We start from the raw sequence: 25,106 nt of genomic DNA, 5'->3' as shown, positions 1-25,106 counted from the left end.
ATAATTAAATTTCTAAATATTTTATTTTAGAAAAATATACTAAAAAATAAAATTCATATATATTAACCTTATGAATTGTTCTTTGTTTTCTTTTCATCTACAACTAATTTTTTTTCCTATTCTATTCTTATTTTTCAAAAATGTTACGAAATCACTACTTAAATAGGTTCAACATTGGGTGCCGCCTCTGTCTCACCCTCCACCAATTAAACCCTCATTAAACTCGTTTTTTTACCCGATATTACCAGTGTATAGGGAGAAAATACTAGTGTCACCTCTCTCACACCGTCCACCCTTAATATATATATATATATATATTTATAAAAAACACATCATTTTATAATGATGTTTCAATGATTAAGTCAAAAAAAAATTAGGTGTCGCCTCCTCCATGCCTTCCACCCCCTCAAACATACCATTTTGGTAAATAATGATATTGGCATAGCATTTTGGTATTTATTTTTTATTTTTGTATTATGTAAGTAAAAAAGCCAAAGAATAACTTAAAACTTTATATTAATATTTTAGGCTTTTTTACTTGTATAATGCAAATAAAAAAATTAAATTCTGAAATGATGTGCCAATATCATATTTAAAAATAATTTTAACGATAACAAGGCGGAAGAGATGGGTAGCACCCATGATTTTTTTGACACATTCATTGAATCATCATTACAAAATGATGTGTGTTTTAAAAAATTAATTTTTAAGAGTGGAGGGGGAGAGATGGACGACACAAGTATTTTCTGGTGCAAAAATACGGTCTGACTGGTGTAGGATGAGAGAGAGGCGACACCAGACTGAAATGTGATGAGCTAAAATATTTAGGGACCTAATATGTAAATTTTCCATTTTAATTGATTACTAAAAAAAAGCTTTTAGGGAGTCGCTTGACAGTGTGGCGGCACCAAACTTCAAAAAGGTTAAATTGCTTCATAATCCCTTCTTATTTACTATTTTCTTTTGTTCTCTTTCAACATAAAAAATAGAAAGGTTTATTACCAATTAGTTCAAAAAGTTTTTCTACCAAAAAGTATTTTTGTAAAAAATTCGATTCTAACTGGAAATAAATTTTATTTATTTTTCGAAAAATAAATTTTTGTTCGAATAATTTTATTCTACTGTTCAATTTTTTTGTAAAATTATGTTTCAAAAATTATTCCAACTAGAATAAAATAACTAGAAAAACTTTTTAACTAATTGGTAATAAGCCTCTATTTTTATATTGAAAAAGAATAAAAGAAAATAGTAAATAAGAATAGCTTACGAAGCAATTAAACCTTTTTGAAGTTTGGTGCTACCACATTGTCAAGCGGCACCCTAAAAGCTTTTTAGCGCAATCAATTAAAATGACATATTTACATATTAGGTCTCTGAATATTTTAGGCCATCGCATTTCAGTCTGGTGTCGCCTCTCTCTCATTCTCCACCAGTCAGACTGCATTTTTGCACCAGAAAATACTGGTGCTGTCCATCTCTCCCCTTCCACCCTTAAAAAATATATATTTTAAACACAAATCATTTTATAATGATGATTCAATGAGTGTGTCAAAAAAATCATAGGTGTCGCCTATCTCTCTCCCTCCACCCCTTGTTACTGTTTCAAACATACCATTTTAGTAAATAATAGTATTGACATACCATTTCAAGATTTAAATTTTTTTATTTTTATTATGCAGGTAAAAAACTAATATTTTAGTAGCCTATATTGTAAAATTTTATAGTATATAATTTTTTTATTCTTTTAATTTTAGGTATTTTTAATTATCACAATCAATATTTTTAAATTAAGCAGAATTGATTTGTTTTAGTAGGATAAATTTTATAAATTCGTTTGAGGTGAAGAATTTGGAAAAAAAAATTCTTTTGTGATGACATAAACTTTTTTATTATAAATTTTTATATATAAGTTTTTTAAACATCAAATTTTGTAATTTTTAAAATTGCCTAGCCCCTATCACATTTGGAAAAAAAGTATAATTATAAGAGTATTTTACATTTTTTACTTTATTAGTAAATTCACCTCTGAACTGTATTTCAATTCTTAAATTTTTCTTAAAATTTTTCTTAAGGAAATATCCTAATTTACTCGTCAACCAATCAAAACATGACATATAGCATGTTCTCATTGGATGTCATTTTTTTTTATAATATGGGGCAAAATTAATAATTTAGAAACCAATCTGGGACTGATGTATGGTTTAGGTCCAAATTACTAATATTTTTTTTTGTGTAATTTAAATGTTTATAATTAGGAGTGAGCCTTCAATCGAATTGAGTAAAAAAAATTTGAGTTAATCAAGTTGACGAGTCTTATTTTATCATTCTAATTCGATTTAAAATTTTTTTCGAATCGAGTCAAGTGAAATGAAATTCGAGTCGAATTGAATCGAGTGAAATTGGTTGAGTTAAATTAAAATTTTAAACATGTCAAATTAAAGGCTTGTTACAATATAACTAATTTCATGCTAGAGCACATAAATTTAAAGCCATACATATTTGAAACTTTTTCTGAAGCAAAATAAGAAAAAAAGAAGAAGATACTTTAATATTTTTTCTACCATCAACATGGATCAAGGAACCTTGAATGCTTGCAATATTTTTAACTGTTTTCATATTTGAAAAACACATTTTTCGATTTTACATGAATTATATTATTTGTTGAGTGATAAATTTATGTAAGTTTCAAATCGATTGACATAAAATTTAAAATTTAATGTCTATATTTGTAAACCTTGTAAGAATTATACTATATTGTAATGCAAGTATTCAAATAGTGTATGACAAAAACTATGAACCTTTTAAACTTGATAAATTCTTTTGCCTCTATTATTAAGGCCAAGCTTTAGATGCAAGTGTGAAAGTATAAAAGAAGGCTGAAGTTTCGCTTTTTAGAAAAAGGTTGTAAAACTATGAAGTTGTGTGCAAGTAGACTCGGTAAAAAAATCAACGGCTGTAGTGTGTGGATGGAGGAGTTATTCATGAAATCCAAATGAAGGTCACCCACCTAATTAAATTCCACGCCCATTGGTACGTCGGCTTTAACGGTACCTGCACAATTATGTCTAAAGTTGTTTTTTATTCTTTTTCAGCTGCAGAGAGTGCAGACAACAGATAGTATAATAATTCTGTTTATACATACATACATATATATATATATATATATATATAAACACATATAAACACCTAGTTATTGAACATCAAAAAAAGGACACCTAATTTGTTTTGCATGGAAATTGGAAAAACCAGTGAAGGTCTATCAATGTAGATGAGATTATATGGTACCAATTTTTTTAGAATTTAATTTACTATAATTTATTCATTTTTAATCTTAATCTTAAAAATGTGTATTTTAAGTGATGATATTAATTTTTTCCTTAATTTTGTCAAACATATTGTCATATAATATATATTTCAATATTTTTTTTCAGTTGGACAAAGTTTTTGCATGTTAAAAAGAATAATATTTTTCCCTAATTATAAAAAAATAGCAAGGTGTATCGTTATACCTAGACTTGATAATGAGTCAAGTCGATTCAATGTCAAAATTTAAGTTCAACTTAAAAATAGACCTAAAATTTTGTCCAAGTCTAGCCCAAATAAAAATGCTAAATCCGAGCCTAATTCGATCCGTCCATATTAAAATTTTTATATTATTTTATATAAAACAAAATTTTAAAATATAATACATCAAATACACTAAAAATATTAAAATAAATATTTCCCAACATATTGAAAATATATTAAAAAACTTTATACTTGAATAACACTAACATAGTTGCAACTAAACAAATAAATACCTCTAAAATAATAAAAAATTAACAATAAAACAAGAATTATACAATATACAAACAATAACAATATAGTAGCAATATAACTAAAAATTGGTGGCAAAACAACAAAATGACAAGTAAAACAACAGCAGAAAAAAAATTCGGGTTGAGACAAAAAATCTTATTCGGGGCCCAGCTTGTTTAGAAAACAAGTATTATTTTTTTTGTTCAAACCCATTTTTTGAACCTATATTTTTATTCAAATCCTCCCATTTTTTGAGCGAATAGCTCGACCCATAATCAAGTCTAATTATATCCATATAGTTTAAAAAATAAGTTATGTTAAGTTGTATATTCGACAAAATTCACAAAGAAAAAGTCCTAGGACTAAAAATATCGAGAAGTAAGGAAGTAGAAATGATGGAATTATAGTAGAGGGACTAAATACACCAAAAATGCATAGTGCAAGGATCTTTCATACAGTTTTACCCAATAATTAATAATGAAAATGCTTTATCACTCATCCATAATACTCATACCAACCGTACCCTGCATGCAGGTTCAGGAATGTTCCAAAATTGTCATTATGCTGTCTAATGGTACACCCCAAGTACACACACTCCGTTATTGTGGTCTCCTCACTCCATTATTTTGTACATATATAGCCATCAATATCAAAAGCAGCTTGAGATACTTCAAATCAAGGAATAAGAGACACAGAGCCGAAAGTAAAATAAAAAAAAGGTATGGCAATGGCTGGTGAGAAGGAGAACAAGAACACTAGTACCTTAAGGGGCTGCATCAAGAAGAGCAAAGGGCCATGGGTTGTTCACAGAACCACCAAAGAGGGTGGCAGAGTCACCAGGTATCGGTTCCCCACCGAGGACGAGCGCCTGAAGAACAAGCAAAGGGAGCGCAAGCGTCGAGCCGTAGCTCACAAAATATTTGCAGGGCTGAAGGAGCATGGTAACTACAACCTTCCAAAGCGTGCTGATAGCAATGATCTGTTGAAAGCTGTTTGTGAAGAGGCTGGTTGGCATGTGGAGGCCGATGGAACCATTTACAGAAAGGTCAGCTAATAAATGTTAAATGTTGTTTTGTTTTACATTTTTTCTTTTTTGTGATTACAGCATTTTATAATTTGTTGCAGAAATCAAGGACAACAATGGCGGTCTCTATGGTTCACTCTAGCTGCCAATTTGTTGAGGATATTGGTCAATCAAGAGATGAAGATTACTGCATATGCAATGATGATGGAAATGTTGCAGCACCGACTGGAACCCTCTTATCACTAGGGTTGGGGCGTTCCCATGAATGCCATGATATTAACTTGATGCTTTCACTCTCCATTTCCAGTTCCTTCACCTAGGGGTAATGAACTGCTTTGATATGGGACTTGGGAATGTATTTAAAGCTAGGGATAAAGTGTTGTCTAGCTTTTGTTCATCTCTTTTCATATATATATATAGTGAGAGAGATAGAGAGAGAGAGAAATCATTAGGAAAGCATTGCATTCAAATGTTGTTGGTGCTCATTTTGCTGATGAAAAACATGCAGGTTATATACATACATGAATCGAAAATATTAGAAATTATAATTAAACACTACATGTTCTTTTGTTGGATAGAGTTTATTACAACATATGTGCTCTAATCAGGTTGGGTTTTTTTTTAGGACAGACCCTTTCACAGGGCGGAATCAGAAATTTTTGGTGGGGTTGGAGTCAGGATATAAATTGTTGGTGGCCAAAGCTAAAACTTATATGCTAAAAGGGTTAAATTGAATTTCTAATTCTCAAGAGGACCCAAATATAGAATTTCACCATTTTATAAGGGGCCGAGGAGCATTTGGTCTTGCCTTGCACATGAACATGGTTTCCTTTTATGCATTTTACTAATTTAATTAGTTCTAGGTTAAAATATGTTATTATTTTCTCTACTTCCATACAATTTAAGATTTAGTCTTTATAATTAAAAAGTTAAAACTTTAATCTTTCTTTTTAAATTTAAAAGTTTTAGTTTAATTGTAGTTTTTATTAAAATTTATCAACTCAAAATGTATATTTTCCGTCACAAGAGAGCAGCCTAATCAACATGTCAAATTAACAAATTTTGATAGAGAATACTTACGATTTTAGTGATTGAACTAAGATATATAAATAAAAAAGGACTTTAACTTTTAACTTTTTTAACTTTTAACCTTAGTTCTACTGTCAATTGCTATTTGGTTGGTGCGTTACTGGTGATCCTAATAGAAACTGCACACAAGAGACATGGTAAGTGTTTTAATGAACAGCCAAAGTTGAAATGAACGAGGATAACTGGTTATAATTTCTTATTTATGGGAGTGGGACTCAAACAAAACAAAACAATCATTTCATTTCCACTCAACCCAAATATGAACCATCCCATCCAAGGGAGCTGATTACATTTAATTCATAAATAAAATAAGATTTAATTTTTACAAAAAATGGAACAGTAATTCATTCCACACATCAGGCACACCTGGTAAGCACCAGTGTATGCAGTCAGAGTAGCTTGCAGGGTTCCCCAACTGCCGGGGGCTCAGTGTCTCCCAAAACTTTCTATAGATGGAAGGGTGCCCATCTTTTCTGTATTCTGAGAGTTGTGTTATATTGATAACTGTTACCTTCGAACCCAAACCAGAAACCATTTTATCCACCATGCGCATGGTAGCCAAGTCCGAACCACTTCCCCAGTGGCCTTCCCGATCGATAGGTCTCGTTTCATTATAGCAGTTTCCTTTACTTCCAGCTTCCCACTCTTCTTTCCTATTTCATGTCAAAATGTTAGTAAAAAAACCCATATTGGGCCACTAAGATTGTATAATTCCCACACAAGTCCATGTTATATACATTAGCTTTTATATACCAGCAATAGTCCTTTTAGTGCCTTCATGATGCACAATCTTTGCTTCAAATGCCTCTATGCTATGATTTTACGGTATTCGATAAGTTTGCAAGCTTTCACCAGATGACTTATCCAGATTATATAGATGAAGTATAGGATAATTCAGTGCAAGGGTAAAGATCCTGACCAGAAATGTGTTGGCGACATTGTAACGAAAAAGACATGTTTCTTCAGGGGAATGACTTTTGATGCTACCCAGTCTGCCCAAGCTCCCATGGCGAGTTCCATTGCTCCTAACCCATCGAGCTCCTCGCAGGCTCCAATTTCCTCACCACTCCATCTGCAAAAGTTGCAAGCACACAAGGATTTCAGCGCATCTTGAAAATATATTTACCTTGATTCGACTAGAACCGATCAACTATCGTACATACTGCAGCTTAACTGGGCCCTGTCTCCACCATAAGTACGAGTTAAAAACTAGTATATCCGCATGCTCCCACTGTGCTGAATGCTTGAGTACTGAATCCGGACGGATAATTCGTTCAGACAGCCTGTGATTCACCGGGTCATCAGAATTGGACTCAACCAGAAGCGGAGCCCAGAGAAATTCCACGGTGGCATTGTATTCCTGCAAATGACATCAAAGTAAAACACACGGCAACAATGTTTCAGTTCTTAGTCATTATGTTAAAAACCTCTTATAGGTTGTATCCTGGCTCACCTCTGCTCTGAAAATGGTAAGCTGAGCATTAGGAGTCATGGATCTCTTATTTGCTGGGATCACTGATTGCAACAAACACACCATTGATATCCATTGACCTCTATTCAGAGAATCTCCCACAAACATTAGCCTCTTCCCTCTCAACTTCTCCCACATTTCAGTCGCATCCCATCTACACACCAGAAAAAGGAAAAACACAATCACTTGCAACTTTTCAATAAGAGAAAGTTCAATCATCTATATTAACGCCTGTTGGATCGAGTGACAGAGCTTAATACCCTTTAAGCAAGTTTTATAAAGAAAAACAGGACGACCCGGCTTGACTCTGAATTTAGTCAGGCCCAACATGGCTATCAAATATCAGATAAAAACGGGGAAGTTCTATCATCTATGGTTAAAAATCTAAAACGTTAACCAATTACATCCCATTCTTCAAATTGCGTAAAGGTAGAAACTGGCAAATCTAGTACTTGGGTCTCACTAACAAAACACAAGCAACCAAAAGGACAATTTACCTCTTCAAATTGCAGTTATGAGGCTGCCATCTCCGGTGCTGATACTGCAAATCGGACCTCCCATGCTTATGACATGCCAACTGGTCCGACATGTAAGGACAGTCGGACTCTTCGTAAAGCGGGTACGATTGGTTATCAAACACCCACTTGCCGGAGAACACATCACAGCTGTTCTCTTGGCTTATGCTCCTCCGCTGATTCGATTCCGCATCCGTGCCGACCCACCGGATTTTCTTCCCACTGTAGTTCCTAGTAGAGTTGCAACTACTGGATCCATCCAAAACCTCTAAAGCCCAACTTCATGTTTTAGGCCAAATTCAAAGAAAAGAAAAGGAAAGTAAAGATTGAAGATAGATAAGCACACCTGAAGCTCCTTTGGGAAGATTTGGTTTTACATAAGTAAATGATGAAGTTTGTCGTTGACTGTGAAGAACATGATCCGGGCTTTGATGGATTTGTTGAATGCTGAATTCAATGTAGATAACCGAACAAGCTAAGAAAACCAGGAGAAGACCTGCGAGTAAAGGGAAGTGGCGTTTCTTTCTGCTCCATTTATTCGACATGGAGACGGTGAGTGGCAGAGCCATAGGATTATGCAGATAACAAGGACTTTTGAGCTTCAAAAATGGCGGTTACATCCGGAAGGCATAGCAAGTAATAACTCCATTTGCTTACTATAAATGGAAGGAAATTGGATTCAACAATTAATAGTTACCAGGAAATGGAAATTCTAGCATCAGCTCAGAAAAGAAAAGTTGATATAAACTTGGGAAAAGCTACCAAAATGACAATTAATAGTTACCCCGTACACACAGAGACACAGACACAGACACACACACACATATATATATATATATATATATATTCTTGCCGGGATTTTTTTTTAAATAAATATTTGTTGTAAATATATTAAATGTACGTCTATAATCCTTTTAGAGATATTAAAGTAATGAGATAAAATTAACTAAAATCATTAAATAGAGATTAACTTCTAAATAGCATGTTGTAAATGAAAATTAAACAATGAAAATTCTCCTATTTTTCATCCACTTTTTACTTATTATTATTATTTTATTAATTTTTCTATAATACGTTATCAATACGAGCTTCTACGAGTTCATAATGAAGTTTACGTTATTTCGACCTTATATAATTTATCTCAGATAACTCCGGTTAAATTATATACAAGATATGTATTTTCATAATTCTTTTATTTTATTTTCTAGATGAAATATTTGCTTTGAGTAACATTTGCACATTTATTTTTACAACTAAAATCTAATATTTGATGCTAAAATTCACCTAGATGCTAAAGGTCTAGGAATTACTATATTAGTAGATAAAGAAGCACCTAATCAAGATAAGACAAAAGCAATAATTTTTATCTGTCATCATCTACATGAATGATTAAAAGTGGAATATCTCACTGTGAAAAACCCTCTTGAATTGTGGAAAATTTTGAAAGAATGATTTGACCATAAAAAATGGTAATACTCTCTAAAGCTCGTTATGATTGGATGCACTTACGGTTGCAAGAGTTTAAGACTGTAAGTAAATACAATTCAGAACTTTTCAAAATTAGTTCTTAACTAAAATTATGTGGAGAAAACATATAACTGATGAGGACTTGTTAGAGAAAACATTTTCAACCTTTCATGCTACTAATGTGCTCCTGCAGCAGCAATACCGTGAAAAAGGTTTCAAAAGTTATTCTGAATTGATTTCATGCCTTTTGGTGGTTGAACAAAATAATAAGCTGTTGATGAAAAATCATAGAATTCGTCCCACTGGTTCTGCACCATTCCCTAAAGTGAATGTAGCAATACACAATAATTATGAAAATAAAAAATATAGAGGTAGCGGTCGCGATCGTGGTCATGAAAATAGTGAGGAACGTGGTCGAGGACATATTAGTAATCGTTATCATGGTGGTTATAACAATGATACTTCTAATTACCAGAAAAAGAATAACAATGAAAAACAAGAAAAAAGTCGTCAAAATAATTCTTCAAAGATTGTTGAGAATATATGCTACCGATGTGGTATGAAGGGGCATTGGTCACGTACCTGTCGTACGTCTGAGCATTTAGTGAAACTTTATCAAGTATCCATTAAAAATAAGGAAAAGCATATGGAAACAAATTTTATATCCTAAAATGATGAAATAGAGGCAAAAGATGAAGATATTCACTATAATACTAAAATTGACCATGCCTACGATGGTGATAAATTTAATGACCTTAATAATATAACTCACCTAGATGTGGCTGATTTCTTTAAGAATCATTAGAAAAATTGATGTTATTTTGACATTTTTATGTTGTTTTAAGTATGTTTTATTTTCTTGCATAAAGAATAATTTATATATTTAATAAATATTTGTAATGTTTCTCATATTATATTTTGTTTGTTTTTATGAAGAATATGAATATTCAACAAAATTTTGATGGACCCAAAATCAATGGGCATGTGTCTTGCAAATAGTGCTACAACACATACGATACTTAAGGATAAAAAATATTTTTCTCATTTAACAATGATTAATGTCCATGTTAATCTAATATTGGGTAGTTCAAAACTTATTGAAGGCTTTGGAAGAGCTATTATATTATTAACTAAAGGTACAAAATTTTTCATTGATGATGCTTTATATTCCACTAAGTCTCAAAGAAATTTATTGAGTTTTAAATATATTCGTCTTAATAGATATCATATTGAGATTATAAATGGGAAAAGTATTAAATATCTATATATTACAAATGTTGAATGTGGAAAGAAATATGTTTTGGAAAGGCTACCTACTTTTTCATCAGGTTTACATTATACACATATTAGTGCCATTGAGTCACATGTTACTACAAACTAGAAGTTTGTAGAACCACATACTTTTACTATTTGCTTGATCGATTAGGCCATCCTAGATCTATTATGATGCTAAGAATTATCGAGAATTCAATTGGATACCCATTAAAGAACCAAAAGATTATTGAATTCAAGGATTTATCTTGCGTCGCTTGTTCTCAAGGAAAATTTATTATTAGACCATCACCAGTTAAAGTTGGGATTGAATCTCCCGCATTTCTAGAACGTATTCAAGATGATATATATGGGCCATTCATCCACTATGTGGACCATTTAGATATTTTATGGTATTAATAGATGCATCTAGTAGGTGGTCAGATGTGTGTTTATTATTGTCTCGCAACATGGCATTTGCGAGACTACTTACTCAAATAATTTGATTAAGAGCATAATTTTCAAATTATGCACTCAAAACTATTCATCTTGATAATGCTGGTGAGTTTACATCCCAAGCTTTTAATGATTATTGTATGTCAATCGAGATAAAAGTTGAACATCACATAGCTCATGTTCACACACAAAACTGTTTAGTTGAATCATTTATCAAATGCCTCCAACTAATAGCTTGACCATTACTTATGAGAACAAAACTCCCTGTTACAGCTTGGGGATATGCTATTTTGCATACAGCAGCACTTGTGTGCTTAAGGCCAACAAGTTATAATAAGTACTCCCCATTACAATTGGGCTTTCCCATCTTAGAATTTTTGGATGTGCAGTATATGTTCCAATTGCTCCACCACAACGCACAAAGATTGGTCCTAATAAATGTTGGTTATGAATCTCCTTCTATAATTAAATATGTTGAACCATTAACTGAAGATTTATTTACTACACGATTTATTGATTATCATTTTGATGAAACAACATTCCCAACATTAGGGAGAGAGAAAATACAACTGGCAAAAGAAATTATATGGAATGGATCATCACTATCTCAATTAGATCCTCATACAAGTCAGTGTGAACAAGAAGTTCAAAGGATCATACATTTGCAAAGCATCGCCAATCAACTACCAGATTCATTTGCTGACCTAAAGATAATTACAAAATCTCACATACCAGCTAAAAATGCTCCATTGTGAATTGATATCCCAATAGGGCAAATTGTTAGTGCAAAAGAAAGAATCCACGCCTGAAGCATGGAAGGCCAATCAATTTCAAAGATAAAAATCATCGTAAAAGGAAAGGAGCAATTATTCAAGATGATAATATTGTGGAGGCAAGTGCCCAAGAAGAGGCCAAAGATATAACTAATCAAAAAACCCCAGAAGAGGTTCAGGTACCTGAAAATGTTCAGGTACCTGAAAATGATGATAACAAAGAAATCTCAATAAGTTATGTTACTTCGGGAAAAAGATGGAACTGAAAAAATATAGTTGTCGACAACAATTTTACTTATAATGTTGCTATTGAAATATCAAAAGAAAATGAGGATCCTAAACTTATATCTATTGAGGAATGCAGAAACAGAAAAGATTGGCCAAAATAGAAAGACGCAATTCAAACAGAATTAAATTTACTTTCTAAACGTGAGGTTTTTGGACCTATAGTCCAAACATCTAAATATGTAAAGCCAGTAGGATATAATGGATATTTGTGTGAAAAAAAATGAGACAAATGAAGTTGTAACATATAAAGCATGATTTGTAGCACAAGAATTTTTACAAAGGCCCGACATTGATTACGAAGAGACATATTCTCCTGTGGTGGATGCAATCACATTTAGATACCTTATTAGTCTGGCAGTACGTGAAAAACTTGACATGCGTCTAATGGATGTTGTTACAGCCTATTTGTATGGTACACTTGATACTGAAATTTATATGAAAATCCCAGAAGGATTTAAAATCCTTGAAGGATATAAAGTTTCCTGGAAAAATTGCTCAATCAGATTACAGAAAAGTTTATATGAATTAAAACAATCTGGATGTATGTGGTACAATCGTCTTAGTGAATATTTGTTAAAAGAATGTTATAAAAACAATCCAATCTGCCCATGTGTTTTTATAAAAAGGTCTGAATCAAACTTTGTGATAATTGTTATTTATGTTGATGATCTAAATATTATTGGAACTCCTGAAGAGCTTCAAAATGCAATAAATTGTTTAAAGAAATAATTTGAGATGAAAGATCTTGGAAAAACAAAGTTTTGTCCTGGCCTGCAAATCGAGCATTTAAAAGATGGAATTCATGTCCATCAGTCAACTTATATGAAAAAGATCTTAAAGAAATTTTATATGGATAAAGCACATCCATTGAGTACCCCGATGGTTGTATGATCGTTAGATGTGAATAAAGATCAATTTCGTCCTTGCGAGAATTATAAAGAATTTCTTGGTCTTGAAGTACTATATCTAAGTGCCATAGGAGCATTGATGTATCTTGCAAACAACACAAAACCGAATATAGCTTTTGCTGTAAACTTGTTAGCAAGATTAAATTCTTCTCCAACATATAGACATTGGAATTGAATTAAACATGTATTTAGATATCTCAGAGGGACCATTGATGTGGGGTTATTTTATTCAAATGATTCAAAATCCCTATTAGTTGGTTATGCTGATGTTGGATATTTATCGAATCCATATAAAGGTCAATCTCAAATAGGATATTTATTTACATGTGGAGGTATTGTTATATCATGACGTTTGACAAATTAGACATTAGTTGCTGCTTCTTCAAATCATACTAAAATAATTGCAATGCATGAGGCAAGCCGAGAGTGTGTCAGGCTAAGGTTATTAATCCAACATATCCATTATGTAATTTGCCTTTACAGGAAAATATGCCAACTATCTTATACGAAGATAATGCTGCATGTATAGCTCAATTAAAGGGCGGTTATATCAAAGGTGACAAAATGAAACATATTTCACCAAAATTATTCTTCAATCATGATCTTGAGAAGAAATGTGACATAGAAGTTCAACAAATTCGTTTTAGTGATAATTTAGCATATCTTTTTACAAAGGCATTGCCAATTTCAACATTTGAAAGACTACGAAACAAGATTAGAATGTGTCGACTCAAAGATATAATATGATGTTTCCATTAGGGGGAGTCTAAAACACGTTTTACTCTTTTCCTTTAACCAAGGTTTTGTCCCATTGGGTTTTCTTGGTAAAGGTTTTTAACGAGGCAACTTGTAATAGGAGATTGTGTACTATTTTTCTTTCATTAGATTTTTACCCAATAGGGTTTTTCCTAATAAAGATTTTGTTAGAATTAAGTGACCCAAATTCTTATTTAAATAAAATACGATGGAAAATAAAATAAAAGTAAAATCCATATAGAACAAGACTTCTTTTATTTTATTTTAGAATAAGGTTTTAAACCTTATTAAACTCCATCTATTTTATATTGATTAGGATAAGGTGTTTCAATCCTACTAGAATATGGCTTTGCAAGCCTATAAATAGACATAGTCTATTCCTCTTGTATTTGAGTAAAAATTTTTCGACATAGTGAATTTTCTTCTCCTCTCCTGTGGTTTTTTTTCGAAAGGGTTTTCACGTAAAATTTATGTGTTCTTTATTTTATTTATTTTATTCTATTTTATTTTTCACAAATTGGTATCCGAGCTTAGGGTTATTCATCTCGATCACGGTAATGGCGTCTTTGAAGTATGAAATTCATTGTTGGATCGCAACACCGATTTGCGTTGTGGCAAATTAAGATGCAAGCGATTCTTGCAGATGGATCTAGAGGATGCCCTGCTAGGATAGATAAGATGCCTTCGACATTAACAGATGAAGAGAAGAAGCGTAAGGATCGAAGGCATTAACACAATTACATCGCATTTGTCCAACGAAATTTTGCAGGATGTGATGAAAGAGAAAACTACATTGCATTATGGAAGAGGCTAGAACAAATATGTATGTCGAAAACTCTAACAAGCAAGTTGCATATGAAGCGGCGTCTTTATGCTCATCGCTTGGAGGAAGGTGCGTCAGTACACGAACACTTAATGTTGTTTAAAGAAATTCTCTCAAACTTGGAGGCCATGGAGGTTCAAGATGATAAGGAAGATCTAGGTTGATTCTACTTTGTTCGTTGCCCGCCTTATTCAACCTTTAGAGACACGATTTTATATAGCCGCGAGTCTCTCACGGTTGATGAGGTTTATGATTCTTTAACCTCGTATGATAAGATGAAGCATCTTGTGGTTAAACCCAACTCTCGGGAGAGGGTCTCATTGTTCGTGGGAGACAAGACCGGAATGTTGATGATGATCGTGGTAGAACACAGAACGGAATCCTCGTGGTAAATCTAAGGGTAGATCGAAATCTTCAAACAGAGGTAAAACTTGCAACTTCGCAAGAAGAAAGGGCACATTAAATCTGAGTGCTCTAAGCTACAAAATAAGATTAAAAGGGAGGCTGCGAATCAAAAGGAAAAGCAAACGAAAAATTCGGTGAAGGCGATGTTGTAGAAGACTACGTGATGGTGAACTTCTAGTTGCTTCATCAATGATTCTAAAGTGGCGAGGAGTGGATACTTGATTCAGCTGCACCTTCCACATGAGTCCCAATCGGGATTGGTTTACAACTTATGAAACAAGATTCTGAAGGTGTTGTTTTGATGGGAAATAATGCTTCATGTAAAATCGCAGTGTTGGAACAATTAAAGTTAAGATGTTTGATGGAGTTGTCGAACACTTAGTGACGTGCGGCATGTTCCGAATTGAAAAGAAATTTAATTTCGTTGAGTACTCTTGATTCAAAAGTGCAGATACACACGGTGAAAGTGGGGTTTTAAAGATTTCAAAGGGTCCTTGTTGTGATGAAAGGGCAAAGAAAGATTGCCAAGTTATATGTTTCTGAGGTTTCTTATTCTTCGGTGATGCAATTGCCGCTTCCTCTTCCTTGTCGATGATGATATTACTAAACTTTGGCATATGCGCCTAGGGCATATGAGTGAGAATGGCATGGCGTAATTAAGCAAAGAGGACTTCTTAATGGGCAAGGAATTTGCAAACCGAATTTCTGTGAGCACTTGTGTTTTGGGAAGCAAAGAGAGTTCGATTCACTAGAGGAATCCATAACACGAAGGAAACGTTGGAGTATATCCATTCGATCCGTGGGGCCGTCCAGAGTGCCTTCGAGAGGTGGAGCTAATTATATGCTAACCTTTATTGATGATTTTTCCGAAAAGTTTGGGCGTTCTTCCGAAGCGAAAGCGATGTGTTTTCCACATTTAAGTCTTGGAAAATTATGATTGAAAAACAGACGGAAAATGATAAAATACCTCCGCATGCACAATGGCTTAGAGTTCGTTACGATGAGTTTAATAGATTGTGCAAGTCGAAGGGATCATGAGACACTTGACGATTCGTCATACTCCACAAAAAAGCGGCGTTGCGAGCGAATGAACAGAACGATCATGGAGAAGGTTCGATGTATGTTGTCAAATGCCAACTTACGAAGTCATTTTGGGCGTACGACCTCATCGCATGTTTTTGATCAACCGATCTCCATCCGCTGCCATTGAGAAAAGACTCCACAAGAGGTATGGTCCGTAATCCCGCTAATTATTCGATTTAAAGATTTTTGGGTGTCTGCGTATGCTCATGTTGATAATGGAAAATTGGAACCGAGATCCATTAAATGTGTTTTTCTTGGTTATAAAGTGGTGTAAAAGGCTATAAGTTATGGTGTCCCGAAAATAGAAAAGTTGTGATTAGCGAGATGTTGTTTTGATGAAACTGCTATGCTACCTAACTTATCTCTTAAAGACTCTTCCAATAAAGAAAACCAAAAGCGGTGGAGCATCGATTAATCTGAAATCAACTCCTCAAGCCAAGACAAAAATTGAGAATAGAGTTGCTTCTTCACCGCAATACTCTATCGCCAAAAACAGGACAAGAAGAGAAATTAAACCTCCAAAGAAGTATGCCGAGGTTGATCTAGTTGCTTATGCTTTAAATGTGGTGAAGATATAGATGCTAATCAAGAGCCATTTAATTATTCGAGGCGATTAGTGTGAAGACTCGAAAAAGTGGATGTTTGCTATGCAAGAGGAGATGGAATCACTCCACAAAAATGCGAACATGGGATCTTGTAAAACTTCCTAAAGGTAAAAAGGTCATTCGTTGTAAATGGGTGTTTAAAAAGAAAGAAGGGACTCGGGAGTTGAAGAACCCGGATATAAAGCAAGGCTTGTTGCAAAGGGTTACAGATCAAATTCCGGAGTGGACTTCACAGATGTGTTCTCTCCAGGTTGTTAAGCATAGTTCGATTCGAGCTTTGCTTGGTATTGTTGCCATGCATGATTTGGAGCTTGAGCGGTTAGATGTAAAACGCATTTTGCATGGAGAACTTGAGGAAGATATTTACATGCAACAACCGAGGGTTTTATAGTCTCGAAAAAGAGGACTATGTTTGCTTGTCAAAAAGTCCCTTTACGGTTTGAAACAATCACCAAGACAATGGTACAAGAGGTTTGATTCCTTTATGACTTCTCATAATTTCAAAAGAAGTAGTTTTGACAGTTGTGTCTACTTTAAGAAAAAGGTGATGGTTCTTTTGTGTATCTACTTCTTTATGTTGATGACATGTTGATAGCAACAAAAGATAAAGAGAGATAAGAAAGGTTAAAGCCCAACTAAGTGAAGAATTTGAGATGAAAGATTTAGGACCAGCAAAGAAGATACTTGGTATGGAGATTCTCGAGATAGAAAAGCAAGTAAATTGTACCTAAGTCGGAAGGGTACATTGAGAAAGTTCTTTGCAGTTCAATATGCGTAATGCTAAGCTTCGTTAGTACTCCTTTAGCGACCCATTTCAAACTTTCATCGGCCTTATCTCCTCAATCGATAATGAGATTGAGTACATGTCACATGTTCCATACTCTAGTGCGAGGATCTCTCATGTATGCTATGGTTTGTTCACGTCCGATTTATCATATGCGATCGGTCAGCGATTAGCGATACATGGCGAATCTCGTAAAGAACACCGGAAAGCGATTCGATGGATTTTAAGATACTTACGAGGCACTACTAATGTTTGCTTACGCTTTGGAAGAACTAAAGATGGAGTTATAGGGTATGTTGATGCTGATTTTGCTGGAGACCTTGATAGAAGAAGATCTCTCACGAGTTACGTCTTTACAATCGGAGGTTGTGCAATTAGTTGGAAAGCCACTTTGCAAACTACGATCGTTTTGTCTACCAACGAAGCTGAGTACATGGCGATTCTCGAGGCTTGTAAAGAAGCTATTTGGTTGAAGGACTATTTAGTGAACTCAATGAAGACCTTCAAATCAAGACGAGATTTTGTGACACAGAGTGCCATCTTTCTTACAAAAGATCAAATGTTTCATGAGAGAACAAAACACATTGATATTCGGTATCATTTTGTTCGTGATATTATTGCTCGTGGTGATATTGTTGTGAGCAAAATTAGCACTCATGAAAATCCTGCAGATATGATGACTAAGTCACTTCCTATAACCAAGTTTGAGCATTGCTTAGACTTGGTTGGTGTTCATTGTTGAAGTTAAACCCTTAAGGGGTTTTTGGAAGAGGTGAAGAACTTGTTTATTGAAAGTTCGCGATGAAGAACTTGTTCATTGAGAATTTGTGTCAAGGTGGAGATTGTTAGAATTAAGTGACCCAAATTTTATTTAAATAAAATACGATGGAAAATAAAATAAAAGTAAAATCCATATAGAACAAGACTTCTTTTATTTTATTTTAGAATAAGGTTTTAAACCTTATTAAACTCCATCTATTTTATATTGATTAGATAAGGTGTTTCAATCCTACTAGAATATGGCTTTGCAAGCCTATAAATAGACATAGTCTATTCCTCTTGTATTTGAGTAAAATTTTTCGACATAGTGAATTTTCTTCTCCTCTTGCCTGTGGTTTTTTTCCGAAAGGGTTTTCACGTAAAATTTATGTGTTCTTTATTTTTATTTATTTTATTCTATTTTATTTTCACAGATTTTAATGAGGAACATTTTTATTTAAAAGACATCCAATGGGGAGTGTTGTAAATACAAGTAAATGGATGTTTATAACCCTTTAAACATATTAAAGTAATGAGATAAAACTCTTTACTTCATTTATAACCGGAGACCATTAAATAGAGTAATTAAGAAAACTTAATTCATTGAATGTAATACATTTACTAATTGAATGTAAAGGAGCTTATAAATAGCACATTGTAAGTGAAAATTAAACTCTCGTATTTTTCATCCACTTTTTACTTATTATTATTTTATTTATTTTCTATAACAATATTACATATATTTGATGGTTTAATGTTTTTGTTTGTTAATTTGGTGCATTCTTTTATATTAATTGTTTGTTGAAAACTTATTTATAAGTAATTTTATTAAAAAGATGTATTTTTAATCGATTTGGGAAGTTTAAAATTTATTTTATTATTTAATTTAATATTTTTTAAATTTTTATTATCGAGTTGTTTGTTTCACATTCTCATATTAACAAACACAATAAGTTGCACAAGAATAAGCTTTTTCGATTATAACATTGATGGACTAATATTTGTTGTTTTTCTGCATCTTAAACTGATACATACAAGATTAGTTGACAAAATACTTTTTGTTTCAAGTAAAAAAATCACGAGTGCAAAACGTAGGTAAATTGCATCTTCAATTTAAGCCTATTCATTTAACTTTCAGCTAGAATGTTTCTTAATATATAGAAAGTATCTTATTAATGAAGTTTGATTTACGTTATTAGTTTGACACCATCTTGGTTTCTCTCAATAATTTTTGCAATATTACTTTAGTTGCAGGGGAAAGGGCATTGTTGATTACTTGATGCCAAAGAATCATTGATTTTGGTTTTTGAAATTGATTAAGATTCAGTTTTAATGATCAAGTTTTTTTTTCGTTGAGTAAAAGATTGATGATTTTTTTGAAAAAATGATGACCAGAGTGTAGATTTTACTACTTAAATGATGATTTTACACTTATTTATTTGATGACATAAACATACAATTTGCATTAGCACTTTTAGGTCTAAAATTTATTATCTATTATTTGAATTATGTTGGTGTTGCTACTTGCTAATTGGGTGTGCATTATTGTGTGGTTGAGGTTAAAAATAGTAAATATTGGGTACAGGAATTTGATTTAGTTTAAATTTGGAAAATGGGATATGGTGGTATTCATTGTAATTTGCAGCATAACATCTCTTGTTATTTGACATGTTATTATTTTTGGTACTCTACATAAATTTGAAAATGCTTTATGGTCTTTGAACAAGCTTTCTTCCTTTATTTATGGATACTAAGCTTTTATAATTGTAGGAATTTTAGGGAGTTTGAGAACAAGTTAGGTTTTCAAAAAAACAACATTGACAAATAAAGAAGTTTAAGGGCAAATGCCTTATCGTCTTTGAACAAGCTTTCTCCTTTTGTACCAAACAAGGAGTATCCACCAACTAATGCACATGATGAGGATGAGGATGTTGAGTTCAGTAGCACTTAAATTGTTGGTTACAAATGTAAGGGATGGTGATAGGTATATATGGATGGTGCACTTTTGCCATTAATGTAACACCCTAAACCTGGCCTAGACATTATGGCCATATCTGGCAATGTCACATGATAGTGTTTTTGAAACTTCGTTGTTACAATGAAAACATTCCATGTTATTATCTTTAGCAAACTTATGTTAAAACTTAGGAAGTCGTCTTTATTCATTTAAAACATTTGTTTTGAAACATCCCTCGTTGCGGAAGCTTTAATAAAATAGTCTAAGTGATCATGCGTTTAGAAAATACTTTAACTTTTTGAAAACCGAATTTCCTACGACCAGCAAGTATAAATCCATAAAGTAAAATAAATAAATAAAAACCCAAATTGAAAACCAAATTCCTAGAGGGTCCTTAAATTACAACCCAAATAATCAATAATAATCAAATTATAAATCGTAAATTGAAAACCATGAAGCCCAAAAATTACTGTGGTCACTGTTGAGTCCTCTGTTGCACCGATCCGTTTAAGTTTGGGGATTACCTGTGCACATTAAACAAAAATGGTGAGTTTACGTAAAATCAGTATGTAATCCCGCAGAAACAAACAAACAATAAGTATTCACAGTGCACAGTTGAACAGTCTTGGGCCTAAGCCTTTTTCAGTATTAGTGATAGTTTGGGCCTTAGCCCATCTCAGTACAATGTCAAAATTGCAGTAGGGCCTTAGCCCATCACAGTATCAGTAGCAGTAACAATTATGCGGTAGCAAAATCCTACCCAACCAACCTCTACACACCATCTCTGTCCAACCCTACACTCCATATGGGGATATAATTAACCCACCCATCCCTATACTCTAAGTAGTACCAAATACGGCACAAAATAGTAGTTTGTAGTTGAGCTGCCAGTAAATTAGGCTTAAAGCATTTCAGTACACTTCCTCCGAATAACAACCCCCTACCTAATGCAATGCAACATACAATGGATGATATGCTATTATGCAATTTCAGTACATATATTCAGTTCAAATATTAACATGCTCAGTATAGATATCATTTAGTCAATTCCACCCATTTAGGGGTCTAAGTAGTGCTTACCGACCTTACAGTAGGTTCACAGTCGACTTGGGCGACCCGTGCAACCTTAGAAACATTTCAATAAAAATGGACTCACATGCCTGTGTGATCTGCCCGTGTGGCCCACTCAACCCAAATTGGCCTTGGCCATTTGATCCATTTTTAATGTAACCCATGATAGCTAAATATTCATATATGTTTTCACTATTTACTTATATGTTCATTCAAAGTTGCGTACTTGAGTCATTGTCACTAAATTTTTATATCTTGAGTTACAAAATTCTGAATTAAGATCTACTTGATGTTTTTGAAACTAGACTCAAATACCTTTCTACCATAAAATTTTCAAAATTTATAGTTTATCAAATAAGTACAGTAAAATCTTCAAATTTATCCCTATTCTACTGTTTGACAGCTTCAACCTTTTCTTACTAAAAATTATTTATCTCTTGGTATAGAATTTGGATGATGTTTCTGTTTGTTTCTCTTAAAAATAGACTCATTAAGGATTTAAATTATAAGTTTAAGCCCCTAATTTTTTTTTTACGATTTTTGATGATTTTCCAAAGTCAGAACAGGGGAACCAGAAATCATTCTGACCTTGTCTCACAAATTTATTATATCTCATAATTTACAATTCTATTGCTTATATTGTTTCTTCCGTGAAAAAGTAAACTCAATAAAATTTAATTTCATATTATATTCAACCTCTAACTCAATATCTATTGTTTTTGATGATTTTTCAAAGTTAGACTACTGCTACTGTCCAAAACTTTTTAGTACAAAATGTTGATTTCCAAGTTTATAACACCCTTATTTCCTTTCTCTACAGTTTTTTTCATATCATTTTCTCTTATTTCTCTTATTTCTCAACAACAAGCAATTTTGGCTTTTCGCCGAATCCCATTTTCTGCGTTTCGAGTACACACCTGGTATCTTTTCTAATGCGTAAGCACTCCTAAGCCTCAAAAACCTAAAAATCGACCAACATATCTCCACATTAATCACTTAATTCGTTTATAATCAACCATTTTCAGAAGGAACTCGACTAAAAACCTAACAAAACCCTTACCTTGCTTGAGTAACCACGACTTCGCACAATCACAGCGTCGATTCAAAACAACGAGCCTATTGATTAACTCCTAAACACTAAAAAGGAATCCCCCTTTTAGAGATTAACCAAGAACAATTAACAATAGACAAAACTGTTACTTACCAAACACGTGCAACCAATGATGAACAACCGAATCAATTGGCAAAAAAGAAGAAGAAAGAAATAGAAGGGGAAAAAATAATGGAAATTTCGGCAGCAACTAGGGGAAAGAATCGGCAGATGAGATAAAAGAAGAAGAAGAAGAAAACGTCAGAAAAAATTTGGGGAATTGGAGAGAAAATTGAAACTCTATTATTTTGCAACAAAAAGGTAATCATATTATTTTTTGATAACCTCTCCCCAATTATCTCCTAAAATCACTCCTTATTAACCCACGAAAACACAACTACTCAGAATTTTGCCCCAACACAACTCTTACCCGAAATTGGAGCAAAAATTCTATCTCCACACCATCAAAAAGAATTGAACACAAGATCTTTAACACTCCAACACTCCATTTAACCACCAGACTAGCAAACCCATTCTAATATAAATTTACCAACAATTAAACTTAAGCCCTTTGCACAAGGTTAAGGCTTTATTTATAAAAATACCAAAATTTTCCCAAGTAAGGTTTGAACTTGGGACCTCTCACACACACTCAAAACACTTAACCACTAAATTAGATACACACTTGTGTGTCACACATACATGAAATCAAAAATTAAAATTTTGGGGCATTACAATTAAACCATTTGCCTAATTATTAATGTTAAATATTAGTACTTTGTCTAATTATGGATGTTAACTCTTACGATTTTTTATCTTAGTTCTTATTCCAGTTTTTCTTTCTTTTAACATATGGATTACAAATATAATTTAATATATATATATATATATATTTATGTAAATTCAGTAAAGTGTAGTCAAATTCAAAGGAGTAAGGACTTGTATTTTCTTCATGCATCATTCATAATGCCATCCTAATCGCTAAGAGGTTGTTAAGATGAATGAATGCATTTCAAATCTCTATACTCTAAATTAATAAATAATATAATATAACAATTTATCAAAATTGCAAAGGAGTTATCAATATATCTAATAATTTATCAATATTTTTAAAGATTTACCAAAATATCTAATGTTTAACAAGATAATTTGTTTACAAGTTGAACCGAATTAAGTTTAAGTCAAATCATTGTATAGTATTAATATAATCTATATTTATTCAACCCAACTTGAAATATAATTTTAAATTTTATCTAAATTTATTCATATATATATATAAATATTTAATTCAAACCCATTTTAAATTTGTTTATATTTTAAAAATAATAATTTCTACTATTTTTATTTCATATTTAATAATTTTATATAGTTTTAAATTAATAAATTATAAAACCTTTTCAATTAAACTTTTAAACATGTAAGAAGTTTTTAAAGTTTTAGTATTATTATAATTCAATTTTTATATGGTATAAACTATATAATATATAAAAATAGTATATTATAATATTAAAAAAGGTAAACTACCTAGTTGGTCAAAATGAAACCCTTGCAATTTCGTCACTCAATTTTTAGGGCGCTTTCATTGTAGCCACCCAACCGTTAAATCTTTAACAACAGTTAACTTGTACACGCCACATCATGTCCACACTCTCATTTTGGTCACCAAACTTCTAGGTTGCTTTCATTTTGGTCACCTAAAATATATCTTTTTTTTTTAATATTAATCGAGGTAAAAAAAATATGAAGGATTAAAGTGAAAATGCGGTAAAAACTAAAAGAATGCTTTAAAAATTTTTAATTTACTTGTTTATCTCCTCATCGAAAGTTCTAAATTTCTATTTTTTTCAATATTGAAATTTTAAATTTGAAAATATCAAAACCAATTAACTAAGTTATTGAAAAAAATTATCTCTTGATAGTGTTAACCGATGGCATTTTGTTACAATAAGATTGAAAATAATATAGTCTCCTTTTAAAACTTAAAATTTTATTTTATGTTTCCAAATTAAAATAAACTCAAATAAACCATTTTTAATAATTGTACATGAAATCCAATTTTTTTAATTATATTATCTTGAGTCTTTTATATAAAGTTGTAGACTGTGCCTCGCATTTCGTTCGAAACAAAGTCGACGTCGTGACGAGAAAGAGCCAATATCCCAACGATGCGACACACAATGTCTCGATGAGAAGAACCCGTCATCTCGATGACGCAACAAGTGACATCCCAATGAGCCGATAGCGATGTCACGACGTAGTGACGTGTATTCAACTTAAATCGGGTTTCTTCTCCCAGTTAAACTCTGCTATCTTTTCTCGGTTGAACTCTGATTATTCAAGGGATATTTTAGTCATATATTCACACGAATTTCAGCCTATAAAATGGCCTTAATAACCCCAAAATTGACATTTTCATCACATTAAGATTAAGAAAAGATTTAGAGAGTTTAAGGGATTTTCGTGTTTTAGCTAAAGAGCTTTGTGTTAGAACCGTAAAATAAAATCTGAGATTAACTTATAAACAATGATATATACATAAATATGCTTAACATATTTATGGATGATTTTTCCTTAGTTTCATTGAATTCGATGCTCCTAATCCTTTAAATTTATGTTTTACACTTAGGTGAGCATAGGACAGCAAAAAAAGCAAGAAACGGGCCAAAAACAGACAAATTGGTCCTAATTCAGTGTTTCACACAGCCTAAGCACTTTCACACAGGTGATCCACAC

At 32.5% G+C, this 25,106-nt stretch overlaps 2 protein-coding genes across 2 annotated transcripts; one reads left to right on the top strand and one right to left on the bottom strand.

Moving 5' to 3' along the window:
• The first annotated feature begins 4,525 nt into the window (after positions 1 to 4,525).
• LOC108458651 (BES1/BZR1 homolog protein 1-like) lies at positions 4,526 to 5,142 on the top strand. Its single transcript, XM_017758057.1, has 2 exons — positions 4,526 to 4,843; positions 4,924 to 5,142. Exons 1-2 carry the CDS (start codon positions 4,526 to 4,528, stop codon positions 5,140 to 5,142), a joined length of 537 nt encoding a protein of 178 aa, XP_017613546.1.
• Positions 5,143 to 6,126: 984 nt separating this feature from the next.
• On the bottom strand, positions 6,127 to 8,710 carry LOC108459472 (protein trichome birefringence-like 35). Its single transcript, XM_017758844.2, has 6 exons — positions 8,244 to 8,710; positions 7,880 to 8,165; positions 7,365 to 7,536; positions 7,075 to 7,271; positions 6,831 to 6,983; positions 6,127 to 6,564 (listed from the first exon to the last, which is right to left on the bottom strand). The coding sequence occupies exons 1-6, from the start codon at positions 8,464 to 8,466 to the stop codon at positions 6,234 to 6,236; spliced, it is 1,362 nt and encodes a 453-aa protein (XP_017614333.1). The 5' UTR covers positions 8,467 to 8,710; the 3' UTR covers positions 6,127 to 6,233.
• Positions 8,711 to 25,106: the final 16,396 nt, after the last annotated feature.

The sequence above is a fragment of the Gossypium arboreum genome, chromosome 4 (genome assembly GCF_025698485.1).
Source record: "Gossypium arboreum isolate Shixiya-1 chromosome 4, ASM2569848v2, whole genome shotgun sequence".
Classification (NCBI taxonomy): domain Eukaryota; kingdom Viridiplantae; phylum Streptophyta; class Magnoliopsida; order Malvales; family Malvaceae; genus Gossypium; species Gossypium arboreum.
The sequence above is the reverse complement of the archived record's forward strand: the minus strand, read 5'-3'. Positions and strand labels throughout refer to the sequence as shown.